The sequence below is a fragment of the Cygnus olor genome, chromosome 11 (genome assembly GCF_009769625.2).
Source record: "Cygnus olor isolate bCygOlo1 chromosome 11, bCygOlo1.pri.v2, whole genome shotgun sequence".
NCBI lineage: Eukaryota > Metazoa > Chordata > Aves > Anseriformes > Anatidae > Cygnus > Cygnus olor.
The window spans coordinates 18,348,143-18,362,743 of record NC_049179.1 but is presented as its reverse complement, the minus strand read 5'-3'; the positions used below and the strand labels follow the sequence as shown (position 1 = coordinate 18,362,743).

Here is a 14,601-nt window from a genome sequence, read left to right as displayed (position 1 = left end):
GACTCCAGCTGGCTCAGCACCTTGTAGGCTTGCCCAAAAGGCTAGTGACTGCTCGAAGCATGGGTGCCTTCGTGTGCGATGGTTGATAGTGCCTGCCGCTTGGTCCCCGGTCTGGTTTAAGCTCATGGTGCTTGCCTGTAAGATTCTTACTGTCTGAGAGCCTGCCTCTCCCTTTAGACTCCATCATAAACCCGTGATGATACGCGAGAATGCAGTCCTACAGACCAAACACTGTCCTCATGGATGATGATGGTCAGTAACAAAGTGAAAATCATTTTGCGTGCTATGACCTGGGCTGTATTCAGATCAGCCTGCCTGCCTGCTGTGTTTGATCAAGTCTCCTTGATTCCAGGCTGTTTGCACCATATTTATTTGTATTATCATCACACATAGATGAGGAGCAGAACAGTTTTGATTTTATTTTGTGGGGTCTTGCAAAAAACAGAATTTGGGGGAGCTATCTGATGGGAAACTCCTGGAGAAAGCTGGCATATTACTTGCAGGACTGTATGGAAATTATACTAAACTGGAGGGACTTATGGGGAGTACCTGTTAAGAGAAGGGACTAAGCTGGACACTTTGTATTTAATTATTACAAATTCATATGTTCTTTCATTAATGTGTTCAGACTCTTTTGGAACCGGTACAAATCTTTATCATCCATAAGGTCCAGTGGCAAGGAGTTCAAGACCTTACCTGTGCCTTGTGCTAAGACACATCTCCTTTTGTGTGTTCTGAATTTGGTTACATGAAAAAAAAACCAGCTATGGGGATGGTTTCAAATCATTTTAGCCTGGAAATCTGGCATAAATAGTAATGTTAGCACCCTCTGATCCAAGGAGGCACCACGTAAGAGCTCATTTTGAAGCACTTCCCAAAACTGGAGTTGCGATCTCCAGAATCAGTTTGAGCTTAATGAATTTGCCAGGACTGCGCTGGACACGGTGCGAGACACGGTGGCTGCCGGCGGCTGAGCGAGCAGGCAATGCTGCGCCCTGGTGGCTGCTCTTCGGGGAAACCCGCCTGGGCTGGAAACCTGCAGGTCTCCGGCAGGTCTTGCAGAAGAAGCCAAATGCTGTAGACCAGAAAGCCTTGTATAAACTGCGCACCCTTGTGAGTAGCTGCTGTGGGTATCTGCTGTCCTACCGTGGGCACGTCCGGCTATCAACCAGCCACTAGAAGGAGACAAAATCATGCACGTTCCAGGTTGTAGGCAGCTCATCGAGTACAGCAACAGGCAGTCAGGAGTTAATTAGCTACTGAAAGGCCTAAAGATGTTTCCAAGCAAATCCAGCAACCCAACTCAATGAGGCAATTCTGGAAAAGAAGTAAGAGAAAAGGCTTGGGAACAAGCAGAGGATAAAATTAGGAGGGCTTGTTGGCTACTGGTAAATGCATTTACATCAAATAATTTGAGATGACTGGCTGGAGCAGAAGTTCATTTGGCATTGGTTTTCACATGGAGTCATGAGACAGGTTTCTTAGCTTTGGTGTAAACACCCAGGCTGGCTTACATCACAGTTTTTCCCGTTACAATGTTTGACTCAACAGCCTTATGTTTGAACATCGCGTTGTTTTAAAATGTTAAATGATCTGTGCTTCTTTGGTTTGAGGCTCTTGAGGCCAAGCATAGTCTTTACCCACAAAGAAGGATTAGCAGGATAATCTAGCAAAATATTTAATTATGAGTGAAATTCACCCCTACTGCTGCCTGCGGTAATGCTCTGCACGCTGCTTATATCCTGTAGTGCGAGCTGAGGAGAACACACTGCCTTCCTCGAGTGGCAGAGAACGGAGCTGGCCATCAGCTGCCCCATCACAGGTACACCAAGCATGGAGCAGGACAGGGGTAACTCACTGCAAAAGGGCTTGGAGGGTGCTGATTTAGTGTAGCAAGGCAGCTGCAAGCAAGAAGGACACCTACTCACACCAGTGCCACGCTGAGTCCTTGTAGTCGGAGTGATCTGCTCAGTTGGAGGGAGGAGGGAGGAAGAACACAAAGTCTTTGGCATAAAAAAAACTTCCCAAGGTGCACGTAAATTATAAAACAGTGTCCATGATCCTATGATCGTATAATTGGTGGGAAATTAAAAAAAATAAAGCTGTCAAAATGATAATCACCAAAGAAAAAAAAAAAGAAGTCTGTGTGAGTGAAAGTTGGCAAGTCTGCTAGCAGAATGACTACTGTACTGGAAAATTACTGAGCACTGTTTATAAAGGCAGTCAGACAGGAATGTTAGTCTTGGAGTCCTACTTTCAACATCAGCAGCTGTATTATTCTACTAGATTCCTTGTACTTTTTTCAAAAAAAAAAAAAAAAAAACCTTCTAGTGACTGGGTGTGGCACAACCTGTTCCCAAAAATCCAGATTCACCTGGTTATTTTGACCCCAGAATAGCAGAGATGTAGCAGAGAGCTTCAGAAGTGCATGGGGAGAGAAAGATACAATAGCACAGTGTGTGTGTTTCATGGAAATCATAAGTCCACTTGTAAACAGTGTTTTCTTGCCTCTACATATTGAAGCATGAACTTAGTTTGATAGCTGTAAGGAAAAAATATCTGGCTATCAGTTCCATGTGACTAATTCTCAGAAATCTTTTCCAGTTCTGCTCGCTACAATTATCCAATGTGAAATCCTGGCACCAGTGAATTTAGTTGGAGTTTGCATAACTTCAGTGGAGCCACAGTTTCACCAAGGTGCCTTAGAAAACCGAGAGCAACTTCAACATGATCTTGCATCACAAACTGGTGCTAAAGACAACCAGCTCTAACTCGAGATGGAGTTATCCTCACCTAGACAGTAATTCAGTGGTGTGTGTTAAACCAAAAGGTGCATAATAAAATCTGTTACAATGCTGAAAGTGTACTACTGCTTTAGATTAGTTTCTCACAAGTGCTTTTTCAGATTAGCATCAGTGTTTAGTGTCACATTTCCTCTGATACTTTATTGAGCAGTAGTGCAAGCTCTTAAGTAGTCATAGCAATCAAAAAGCAGGTTTATTAAATATAGAAAAATGAGTGTTATTGCAACTATGTCTTTGGTCACATCAATTCTATTACTAGAAAAATAGGGAAATGAATTTCAGTGTAGCATTAGAGATAGAACAGAAGTAACAGAAGCCCTGTAGAGAGCTCAGACATTGGTCTTCTGCACAGCTCAAGACAGAAATAACTAAGAGAAATTTAATGGGCTGCGATATTTATCCTACAACGTGCGATGTCTTTATGTTATAAGAGGATAGAAATCTCTGAAAAGTGACCTTTTGTCTTTTGATTTCACTCCTCCACCCCATCCTTCAGCCTTGATCCATTTTATCTTCACAGTATGTTTTCCCAAATCTCTAGCTACAATTTCATTTCTAGCTACAGTTCATTTGCAGATATTTATCTCCCCTAGGTTCATGTACATAGTGCAATAGATGCTAGTTGTTGTTTTTTTTTTCATAGAAAATGGGGGAGTCTTCGGCAAGTAGGTAGAGTGAATAATTCAAGGTTAATGACTAATCCAGAGCATAGAAAGATCAAATGATGAACTGAACCTCCAAGAGATATTTCAAGTTTGCTCCAGGGGGCTGCCAGATGATTGTTGCCAAAGAAGATTAGAAGAAGAACTCCAATTCCTGAACAGAGATACTGAGAGGTCAGAGGTTGAGGAAGACTCAGAAGATAAAGATTTAAAACAGCCCTCTCAGATTGCATGTCCTGCCCATCCCAGCCTTTTGAGGCTATGGATAAACACCCTTCTGGGCATTTTTTAGCTAGAAAGACAGACACAGACTGGGTTAAAAAAAACCTGTGCTTAAAAGCTCATCACTTTCGTCCTAAATCTAACCACCAGCAGGGATCATCTAGCTCTTGAATCTTCTGCAGAGGTAAGATTACAAAAAATAATGCAGTGGATAAAGCCATCGCTTGGATTGTGAGAAAGATGAATGTGTTTGTCACATAAATCACTCCTTGTTGGAAAGAGGACGGGCTCTCCTGTACTCCATGTAGAGCAATCACATGGTCCAACAGAATATGGGTTATATCCGGGGAGGGAAAAACTAAATGGAAAAGAACTGCGGTGTCGAGCAACCCCTAAGATCATTTTACCAGCTTAAAGCATAGCTGGAAGCCAAATGGTCTATATGATACACACCTGGCTTAGTGTACAAGAGTTAATTGCCTTAGTTAATAATACAGAGCTGGCTTTGTGTTGTATGTTAGAATAGTGGAATTATTTTTGACGTTGTCGTAAGAAAAATACTTCAGCTTTTTACAGATGAAAAATAAGTCTCATTCTTAAACTCATCCAGGTGTGTTCAAAAGGTGTAATGACAGTGTAGAGAGGAAAATGTCTGTAGTGTAATTTAATAGTAACCATAATGCGGTATTATTTGTGCATCACATTTTTCTTGCCAGTTAATATATTACTTGTGGATAGTAATTTTGCTAATAGCTTGCTGAGCATTCTTTTACCAAATGTGAAACAGGCAGGAATTTCCGTATTTAATCACTTCATCCATAAATCCTTTGTCTTTCCTCTTGATAGTGAACGATGATGTTGAAATACAGTCATAGTGATTTTTTCTCTTTCAGGCGCTAAAATTATATTTTCAGCTGCCTATGAAGGGGGCTTTGGGAGAACTGTGGGGGAAGATCAGGGCCCTGCTAGTACTGCACATAGGATTCGCGTTTCCTTGTTTGCCAGATCTTTTTATGAACTATTGTACCAAGCAGAGATTTCACTGAGATGATGAAGTTTGGCGGTAAAGCAATCATCCCCTTGATACTTTTGAAAATATCCTACCTCAATGACATTAGCATTCTTCAAACATTTAATCTGGCTTTTGTCTCTCAGACCTGAATCTAACTCCCCACCTCAAAATAGCCTTTAATTGCAAAATGTTTGGATTCCTGGTTAGCAGCAGCTGTCCCAGGTAGGTCAGGGTGCTCCATGAGGTTTCAGAGATCCCTTACAGTACACCCCCACCTTCTTTGCAACCACTGGTGGACTAAGGCTTGGCTCAGGGAGAGATGTAGGGGATCTGTAGCTGAGGCTGGCCATAGGGAAGTCACTCTGACAAAAATGCTGAAGGTGATTTGATCTTCACTGCAGACTAGATCTGAAATGACCTGAGCCACAGCTTTCTGTTGATTATCTGGGTTTTGGCTCATGCTCTGTGCAGTCATTCTTCTCACGATGATACTTACTCTTTCTGTGCCAGTTACCTAGTCACACTCTGTCCTATCTGTGCTAGAGCAGCACTACCTAGAGATGACTGACCAGGGTAAAAGAAAAAAAAGAATTTTCCTTCCTGAAAGGAAAGTCATAACCTGACTTCTTAGGGCATCTTGGAAATAGTTGGCACGCAGTGTGCTGCCCATCCTAAATGGAAGTACACAGACAGCCTCTGCCAAGAATGCATTTTTATCTTTCTTCTTTGCTTTCAGTCCCTTTCCCTATTTCTTCTGCCAGTAGCCGTAGATCACAGTGAGGGTATGGTGCTGCAGTGAATATTAGTTCAGCGGAGCCTGTACAGAAACCCTTCCTGGCCCGGTGACTCACATTCAGCTCATAAAGCAAAGTCACTTTTTCCCCCTTCATGCCCCTGTTGTGCGGTTCCTTCACCCGGGTAGATAGCTGCTTCCACATTTGCTCTGACAGGGCACGGCCCAGCTATTAATTTTCATGAGCACTGATTTCCGCACTTGAAGGCTATTTTTGTCAATCTCTCAGTCCCAGCATTTGATTACCCCGCTGGCATTTTCCCATACCATAAGCAAAATACCAAGCACTCAGCCACAGAGATGCGCCAAAACTACTGTCTAGAGAAACATGTTTGGTGTCTTGCCAGCTGTTTTAGCCAACAGAAATTCACAGATGTGTCAACTGCTTTAATGCAAAGAAACGTTTGAGTGTGGCCCTCTTCCACAAAATGCAGGTGGCCAGCCTGCCCGGTCCCATTCAGCCCAAACCAACTGGCTTCTGCCTTCACTGCCAGTGCAGCCATCGGTGCTGTCACACCAGTCTGCAGTCAAAGCAGCTGGCAAATGAATTCCTGACAATTGCACCAGATGAGGATATTTCTGCAAGTTGTGGTGAACTGATTTGTCTGCATTCGGGACTGGCAAAATGAGAAATAATTGTCTGATATTTGTATGAGAAGTTAGCAGCAACTTCCAAAGAGGTGTGGCTGTACAGTTGGCATGTGTGATGTTCTGCCTGGACTAGTGGAACCTATAGCAAAACGGAATAATATTTCTAAGCAAACTTCTGGTTTTGAGAAGTCTTCTTTAGGTCACTTTACATAACATGCAACCTGGGATTGGGTGACAAGTAAGAGATTCATGGTATAAGGGTACTAATCTAGGTGACAGCCTTAAATAACAGTCCAGAAGGTCAATTACCTGGTGATGATAGCCTTCCGGAGCACAGTGCCTGCGCGGTTATTGTTCCAGTCATTCACATCATCCAGGAATGCCTGTAATTACAGAGAACATGTTCCTCACTGACAGATTACAGGAAGCATGAAGATGGATGCTGCTTGTCTTTAGGAAATAATCGTCCCTCCCTACATACTTCCTAACACAGATTCTTTAAAAATATTGTATCCACTGCCACGTAGGCCAGCTATAACCACAGCGGTAGTTCCAGTGCTTACTGGGCTCATTATGGAGCCTTTCAGTGAGCCTTACACTGAGCTAGAAGACAACAGAGAGAAATTGCCTCATTTTCCTTGCATGTCCAGAGCAGGGACTGCCTTACAAGTGCATCCTTTACACTGGAGGAACCGAGACACCTCACAGCATTGTGCTGAGTGTTTTCCAAAGAGTCTTTAAAGAGAAAACAAAGCAAACAAACACACTAAAATATGCCCATGTAGTTTTTCTCAGCACATTTGATCAAAGGGGAAGCCAAAGGCAACTGAAATGTGCTTACAAAGTAAATGAGTCCCAAAGGCTCAGAGAAATGATCCAGATTGTTTTCTAGCACATCCCTGTGAGCTATGACGGTGTTGAATCAACATTGCAGGTTCCTTTCTAGTGGGCAAATTTTGTATTGTTAAGTATTTCTTGAGCCTTGGCAAATAAATGCAATTCAGATTTGCTAGGAATGGACATAGCCAGTTAGTCCCCATTTTTAAGGCCCTTGATGCCATCAATTTCAAACAGATAAGATTCCAGTGAAACATCCTGGAAAGCCCAAAACTGTGAAAAGGGAAATATAACCACAAATCTAGGAAGAGTTGCCAATTTCTTGCTGTTTTTAAGTGAAGCATAATGTTTTACCCCTCCTTTTTTTTTTAACATTCCTTCTCTGTCTCCTTCCCAGGTGGGTGACTGGCCATTGGAGTCCCTGCTCTGCCACTTGTGAGAAAGGTATCCAGCACCGGGAGGTGACTTGTGTCTACCAGTTGCAGAATGGCACCTACGTTAACACGAGAGACCTCTACTGCCTGGGCAACAAACCAGCAACAGTACAGAGCTGTGAAGGACGGGACTGCCTCTCTATCTGGGAAGCATCAGAGTGGTCAAAGGTAGGAGGAACTTGATTCAAGAAAGGATCCAGACAGCACACAGCTCTGGATACACTGGCCCTAATCTAGCTAAAATTTAAACGTGTTCTCACAGTCAGCATACGCAGTGCCTGTTAGTACTGGGGCACTCGGCATGATTGTGTTTTGTTGAGATGATCAGTTGGGAGCTGAGGTTTGTATCCCATACCAGATGAGCTATTAAGGCAGGTTTTCGATATCATGCTATAGTAACTGTATCTTTCCATCTGAAAACTCTGACTACCGAGGAAAAACATTTCACTGACCTGAGGCCAGAAGTGTAGTAACCCACCAGGTCTTCTGGCTCAGTTTAAGTGCAGTTTGAAACAAATACCAGATTTATCAAATATCTGCATGTTACAGAGAATGTATGGTCTTTGGGCCTTGTCCAGCCCTCTTTTATGCAATTCCTGGAACATGAAAAAGCTGGTTATACTTTGTTTAAAGGTGCATCTCCACGTAGTTGCAGAGAGTTACAAAATTATTCTCAGATACTATAAACACATTTCAGAGACCAATAAGGTGTCTAGACAGCCTGCATTATGTTTAGCAACAGAATAAACTGGGAGTGTGCCTACAGTTCATGTCCAGGACTCAGCTAATGTAGGGGAACTTTGTCTGTACCTTGTGAGTAACAGTCCTAATAGATTTTCCATGTTAGTTTTGATATCGTATCTGTTAGGCTCATCTGAATGACAAAAAGATAATTTCAGTCTTGGTGCAGCGCTTATAGCTCTGCCAGTCTCATTCCAGACTGGCTGTGTTGCGGGGCTGTCCAGCAACAGCCATTTCTGTGGGAAGGGTATTTCCTTGTTTTTCATCTCTGTTTTGAAACAGTGAGCTCCTGTTTAAAGCATTGTCAAAGAACTTTCGCAAAATATTATTGTTAGAAAAGTGCTTAAAAGTCACAGAAGCACAGGATACAAGGGATCTGGCACTGAGGAACAGTGTCTCTTAACAAAAACACAGTGTGATTGCATTGTCCACCTTTTGAACAGAAAATCTTTGTTTGGCAAGTGAGATAGTCAACTGAGAGCAGTGTTTCTTTTCAGTGGGGCACTGTACCTGTTCACTAATGCATGAGATGCTTTTACTTTCTGAGTCCTTTCATTTCAAAAGATGTGGAGAAATGCACCAAAGTTTTAATAATTTCTCTGATAGGTCTTTTATGTGTTACAGAAATAACCCTTTCAGATTATGCCCACTTTATTCCTCATAGCTAAACCAGCTGAGCTCCAGCAATACTTATGGCTGAGACTGGTCTTCTCATGGTGCAGCTCCTACCTGTTTTACATGGTGAATTTTGTTGTCAGAGTGTTTGTGGTCTTTTAACAATCACAGTTGCTTCTATGTTCTTTTTATTAATTGGAGTAAGGCAAGTTACAGAATATTTTTTCCAGAGTGGAAATATTCCGTATCTGTGAGTACTTAACTAATTTGCAAATACATAGTATTTTTAGATTAAAAAAAAAAACAACAACACTTATTTACTTTGATACTGTTGTTGGGACAGTAATTGGTCACTTATGATTTTAAATCTTCTCCAGGCACGTTTGTGCTATTATGCAGCACAGCTGACTCTAGGACAGGTTTGATGCTCTGCCAGTTTGAACACATCTCATACCTAGAACTTCCTTCAGTGGAAATCACTTTAATCCTTAACATTTTAGTCTGATGTTGTGAGTAAACATCACAGTGATATCGTTTTATAAATCGATTTTCTTATGTATGTTACTGAATTTCGGTTATACAACAAAAAACGGTTGAGCACATTAATGTCTGGTCCCCAATCAAAAAAGTGTGTTCCCAAAGCAAATTCCAATACAATTCTCAGTGTGGAAAAAATTAAATTCCGTTTTTATTGCCAAACACTTGAGATTGTTTTGGACAAAGTACCACACAGTCCATTTTTAATGACAGAAATAGAGATCGTCACAAAAAGGTAAATGTTTCTATTGTTAGTGGAAAAAAAATAATGGATTTCCTTAAAATAAAGGAGCTGCAAAATTGTGATGCTCCTTTACAAAACCTTGTGGAATCTGACTAAGTCATTTGTTAATAAAGACCTAATGATCTAAGCTGGACACTCAGGGACTGCATATATTATTTAGTAGACTATCCTGTTTTTTATATCTCTGTAAAATCTATACATTAAAAACCTTTTCATGACAACAGGACTTCAGGAAAGAAAAAAAAAAACTTAAAGGGGGTGATTTATATGTCACAATAGAAGATCTGTTGGAAACCTATTGCAAATGCTGTTTTGTCTAGGGAAGTATATGCAATACTAATCTGTGAATGACTTAAAAGCTTGTGGGAAGAACAAACAGTTGGTGTTTTTCCCAGACTCAGTTGTAAAACCCACCTAGAGATTTCTCATACTGTGAAAAATACTCCTACTTCAGCTTGATTTACTTCAAGTAAATTGACCCATTTGAAAGATTTCACATATTGTGCTTTGTAGTTCGAGATGAAACCGAGTGCAACCCGGAGGAGGACTGAGGAAAACGATCTGTAATTTTGGAAAGTTTACACAACTTGGGGCAAATTCATGGCTTTAAGGTACCATTTAGGGAGCTCCAGTGTCGGATCTCTGGCAAGTCTTGAACTTTGAGGAGTCCAGCAAAGTAGTTTCTGGAATTCTGCAAAGCCTGGAAGAATTCATCCCGGTATCTAGCACAGCCGTACAACTGTGCTTGTTACAAAGATGTTACATCCGTAAGGCGGTCATGCCATGAGCGGCACATAGTAAATTAAGTGGAAGGTTTCCCAGATTTTCAAGAAGTCGCTTTGTAGTGCTCTGAAGTATTTAAAGGCATGTCTGTTTGCTTGCCAGCTCATAAACGCTTGTCATTCATGTCCTTAACAAGGCCAGCAGGTCAGAGCTGCCTGGATTGTATTTTTAAGACGATTAGACAGGCATGCTGAGATTTGTCCATTTGATGTAATTTATATCAAGCTGACGCTTGTTTCCAGCATAGACCCCCTGGATGGAGAAGCTTCTTGGATTATGTTCAAAAGACCTCACAGAATATCTCATATCTTCACTATTTATTCGGTGTCAAATCAACTGTCTTTTCCATGCTGATCCCCTAAAGGGGAGAACTCGACATGCTAGAGAAGGTTAGTTTTTATCTCAGTTGTACGTAGGTCATTTTTCCACCCACCTGTCCCCAGTGGCTTTTCAAGAAAATTTCTCACTCTTAACCACTGCAGTGGCATGAAAATGAAGAGCAGAGAGACTGGCTGTGCTGCTGTATGGATGGCTCTGACAGCATCAGCAAATCTGTTACCCTGTTGCTGAACGGGTTATTTAAAACAGGAGTTTCAGTTCATGGCAACATCCTTTCCCCACCTAGTCCAGGCAATGAAGTCAATACAAATTCTCCAGTTAAACAGAATTTCGTGACACTGGTTGGCAGAAATAACAAATGGGTGACCAGATATCCCCACCTTTTAGAAGCTACCTCCGTAGCACCCGAGCACAAATATATTTGCAGACATTTTTTTGTTCACTTGCATGAATATTTGTTACAGTGCCCAAATGCTTGAATCAGGTCTTCCTCCAGCAACTGCTGCTAGCAGCTCTAGTAGCCTGCTGCTTTCTCAGAGGACTTCAAGCAGTCCCTGCCTATGCTTTTGAGAAACCCCTTTTCCACCTCTGCTGATTAATGTGTCTAACTTACTGCCCGGGTGTGGAAGCTGATGCCAACATTGTGGCTCACTGAATAGTGTCTCTGCTGAGCTATCCACTGCATGCACTTGAAGTTCTGTGAAATTAACATCATGATGAGGAGATAGCAAAACAAAGAGTGAAGGTCCGTGTACATGTTCACATGAGAACACGTGAGAACTGTGGCTTCACCACCGTGCATACAAACAGTTCTGCACAGCTGTTTTTGTATCAGTGATGGCATTCTACAGTGAGTTAAAAATGTGATTTTCACCTTCATTTTAATCCTTTGATAAAGGAATGTTGCAGTTCTGTTATGAATGATGAGCTCTTAAACACAAGATCTAGTGATTTTTCCTCTGTAACACCAATTCTAGCACGATGCTAGCTGATATTAAAGAAGGTTGATTTTCAGAATTGCCATTTTTTAAAAGTAAAATATTTCACAAGCAGATACCATACTTTTCAAATGATTCATATGTTTGAAAGGGAGTTTAATTATTGGGGAAAAATCTTACAGGTAATCAGTTTTTCTTCGTGTACATAAAACTAGCTTTTCATTTTAACTATGTTACCAAAAAAAAAGTTTTTATTTCTAGGCATCGTGCAACAGAAAACAAATAGCTATTGTTTTGCAGTGTTCAGCAGACTGTGGCAAAGGGATCCAGAAAAGAACAGTGACGTGCACAAATTCTCAAGGAAAGTGTGATGCAGCCACCAGGCCAAGAGACGAGGAGGAGTGTGAGGATCACACCGGCTGTTACGAATGGAAAACAGGCGATTGGTCTAAGGTAACAGTGAACACAACGTGGTATTTTCTTTCTAAATGCAAAGATGTTCAAAATGCTATGCTTCTGTGTGCAGTCTGTTTTGCAGTTCAAATATTTGAAAGGGAAGGGTTTTACTCATTTTGATTAGAGTTTTTTTCTGGGCTTTAAACTTTCCCTTTCTGCCATTTGTGACCCAAACACTGCAACACGTGCTTGTGGATATGACCCAGCAAGTTCTAGCTAAGTGTATTACAAACAGGATAGAAACTAGTATTAATTGACAGCTTAACCATCCAAAGACTAAAACCACACAGCCTGCGCATAAAAAAAGGAAGATTCTCACCACAGGCCAAAACTCATCCATCAACTGAGTTCTTAGTGTTGAAAGGCTACTTTCTAAGCGATGCTGAAACCACTTTCCATATTTCAAAAAACAAACTCTGAAGTGAGCTGGCTAACAGGTTGAGTGCTACAAGGAGTTCATTAGCAGTATCTTCCAGGACTGCAGGGAGCGAAGGAGGTCTCTTGTGCCCAGCTTGGGCAAGCTAAAAATAAAATAGCACAAGTTTGATTTCCTTCAGTATATGTATGTGTTAAGTATTTGCACTTTGAATGAGAAACCTAGTCCCTGAGAAAAGGAGAAATCTCAGAAGGAGGGGCTGTGGTGAGAGTGCTGCCTCCCTCAAAGCATCAATACACAGCTGAGAAGAGTTGAGTTGATACAGTTGATAAGAGTTTTCTTATCCCACAGGTGAGAAATCTGAGGGTCTGGGTCTGGGAGAACTGTTGTTAAACTGAATACTACTGGGGGGAAGTGTGAGGAAGCCTTCGCAGACTCGCACAGAGACAAAGGCTTATAGAGAGCACACACAGCTGAAATCTCTTTGCCCTCCTTGTGCCGGTCCTGCATGCAGAGTCTGATGGTAGATACCCTTTTATTACCACAGATGGAAAACCAGACTTGTGCAGCTGAATCTTGTGCTATTCTGAGACCTACACAGCACAGTCCAGGCCCAGACTTATTCCAACTGCCCGAAATGAAAGTAGGCCATCGATTTAAAGGCAGAGCCAAAACCATCAGTCCCTTCCTCGGGGCTGGATTTTACCTTCACTTAGGCCTGTCTGAACTTAGTTTCTCCAGTGACATCAGTGGAATTAATTCCTGCATGCAGTGGATTAAAGCAGAGCAGAGTCTGCTCTATTTGCATTCTAATCTTAAAGTAACAGGTAGTTTTACTTGGACAGGAGCAGTGTAAGAAACTCACCCTTTGCCAGCGTTGTTCATAAAGCATCCTTTACATTACTGACTCATGTTTGCATAAAGAAATGAAATTTCCCAGGAATATTATATTCCAGCTTGGTTTTATCTTATCTTTGTAACTGTACTGTTCTTTAAACAGAAAGCCTACTTTGTGTTTTGGAATGTACGGCATGCACAGAAACCACTGGGATACAGTAGTTGCGTTTTGCTGTCCAAAAGCCCAAACACCAGCAAGCAAAATCCAGTAAAGCAGAGGCCCATGATGGGCAAATTGGCTTATCTGCAATTGCATTTTTTTTTTGCATTAAGATAGGGAGTTACAAATATTTATAGATACAGTGTGTCATAGATGCACGAATTGAACGGTATCAGTGCTGGAGAATGCATTAAGAACCTGCCACATGCAAAAGATCTGTATTTATGCTGAGCCAGGAATTTGTATCACAGATTGTTTAGAGTATTGAACATTATTTTATTCATAACCTGGCGTGCATAATCCACACAAGCTAGCCAAGACAAACAGTTCCTGTATGTTAACAGGTGAAATAACATTATTTATTTATTTGTGGAATTTTAAAAGATTTTGGCAGGAAAATTGACCCGGATTCTCTTTATAGGGAGGAATATGAAATAGCTGTGTATTCACTGATTACATGGGTTGAAAGTTCAGTATTGTGCGAGTCGTTCCCATCTGATAAAGAAGTTGGCTCGCTGCTAGAAAGGCTGCAATCATACATCGGTCACAGTAAATAGTGGTGTTGATGGATTTTATGTCTGCATACGAGCAGTGCAGGATCAATGCAAACTCACTTGTTATTTGCAGTTCTTAACTCAGGATCAGGATCTTCTCTGTGCAGAAAGGTGAAAAAGCTTATGCACTGTTTCTGTGGCCTCTTTCTACCCGCAGCTTGTGCCAACTCTCTGCTTTGCAGGAATTTCACCTTGTGCAAGTCCAGTAGATGTTTTTGGACTTAGATTTGGTTTATAATGAACATTACAAATTCTAGACATCCTGGTTAATTTTGGCTGAAGACTTTCACACAATTAGTTTCTTACTCTCTGAGTAAAGAGGTAAACAAAAAGCACTGTTAGACTGGTAGAAAAGGGTATGGGTAGATACAGTTCTTCTAAAAATGTTTATTGCCCCAGAAACCCAGATAGCTGAAATATTTGATGTAGAGCACCAGGTAGGATTTTCATTATCAGGATCCAGAAGCTTTAATGCAGGGCTAAGTCCTAGGGGGAGAACCTTTACGGCTATTAGCAATTCCTTTTTGGGGTTGTCTGGCTTAAACAGTTCATCCATTAAGGAGAAATAAAGTCTCTGGCAGTTAGATTACAGTGAATTCTTTAAAA

At 41.4% G+C, this 14,601-nt stretch overlaps 1 protein-coding gene across 2 annotated transcripts in view; it reads left to right on the top strand.

Moving 5' to 3' along the window:
- The window catches only part of ADAMTS17 (ADAM metallopeptidase with thrombospondin type 1 motif 17), a 177,361-nt gene that overhangs the window by 142,610 nt on the left and 20,150 nt on the right, over positions 1–14,601 (top strand). For both annotated transcript variants that reach the window (XM_040570362.1, XM_040570361.1), the window contains 2 exons: positions 7,319–7,523; positions 11,853–12,005. In XM_040570362.1, coding sequence (XP_040426296.1) covers positions 7,319–7,523; positions 11,853–12,005 — 358 coding nt within the window. The remainder of the gene's footprint in view (positions 1–7,318; positions 7,524–11,852; positions 12,006–14,601) is intronic.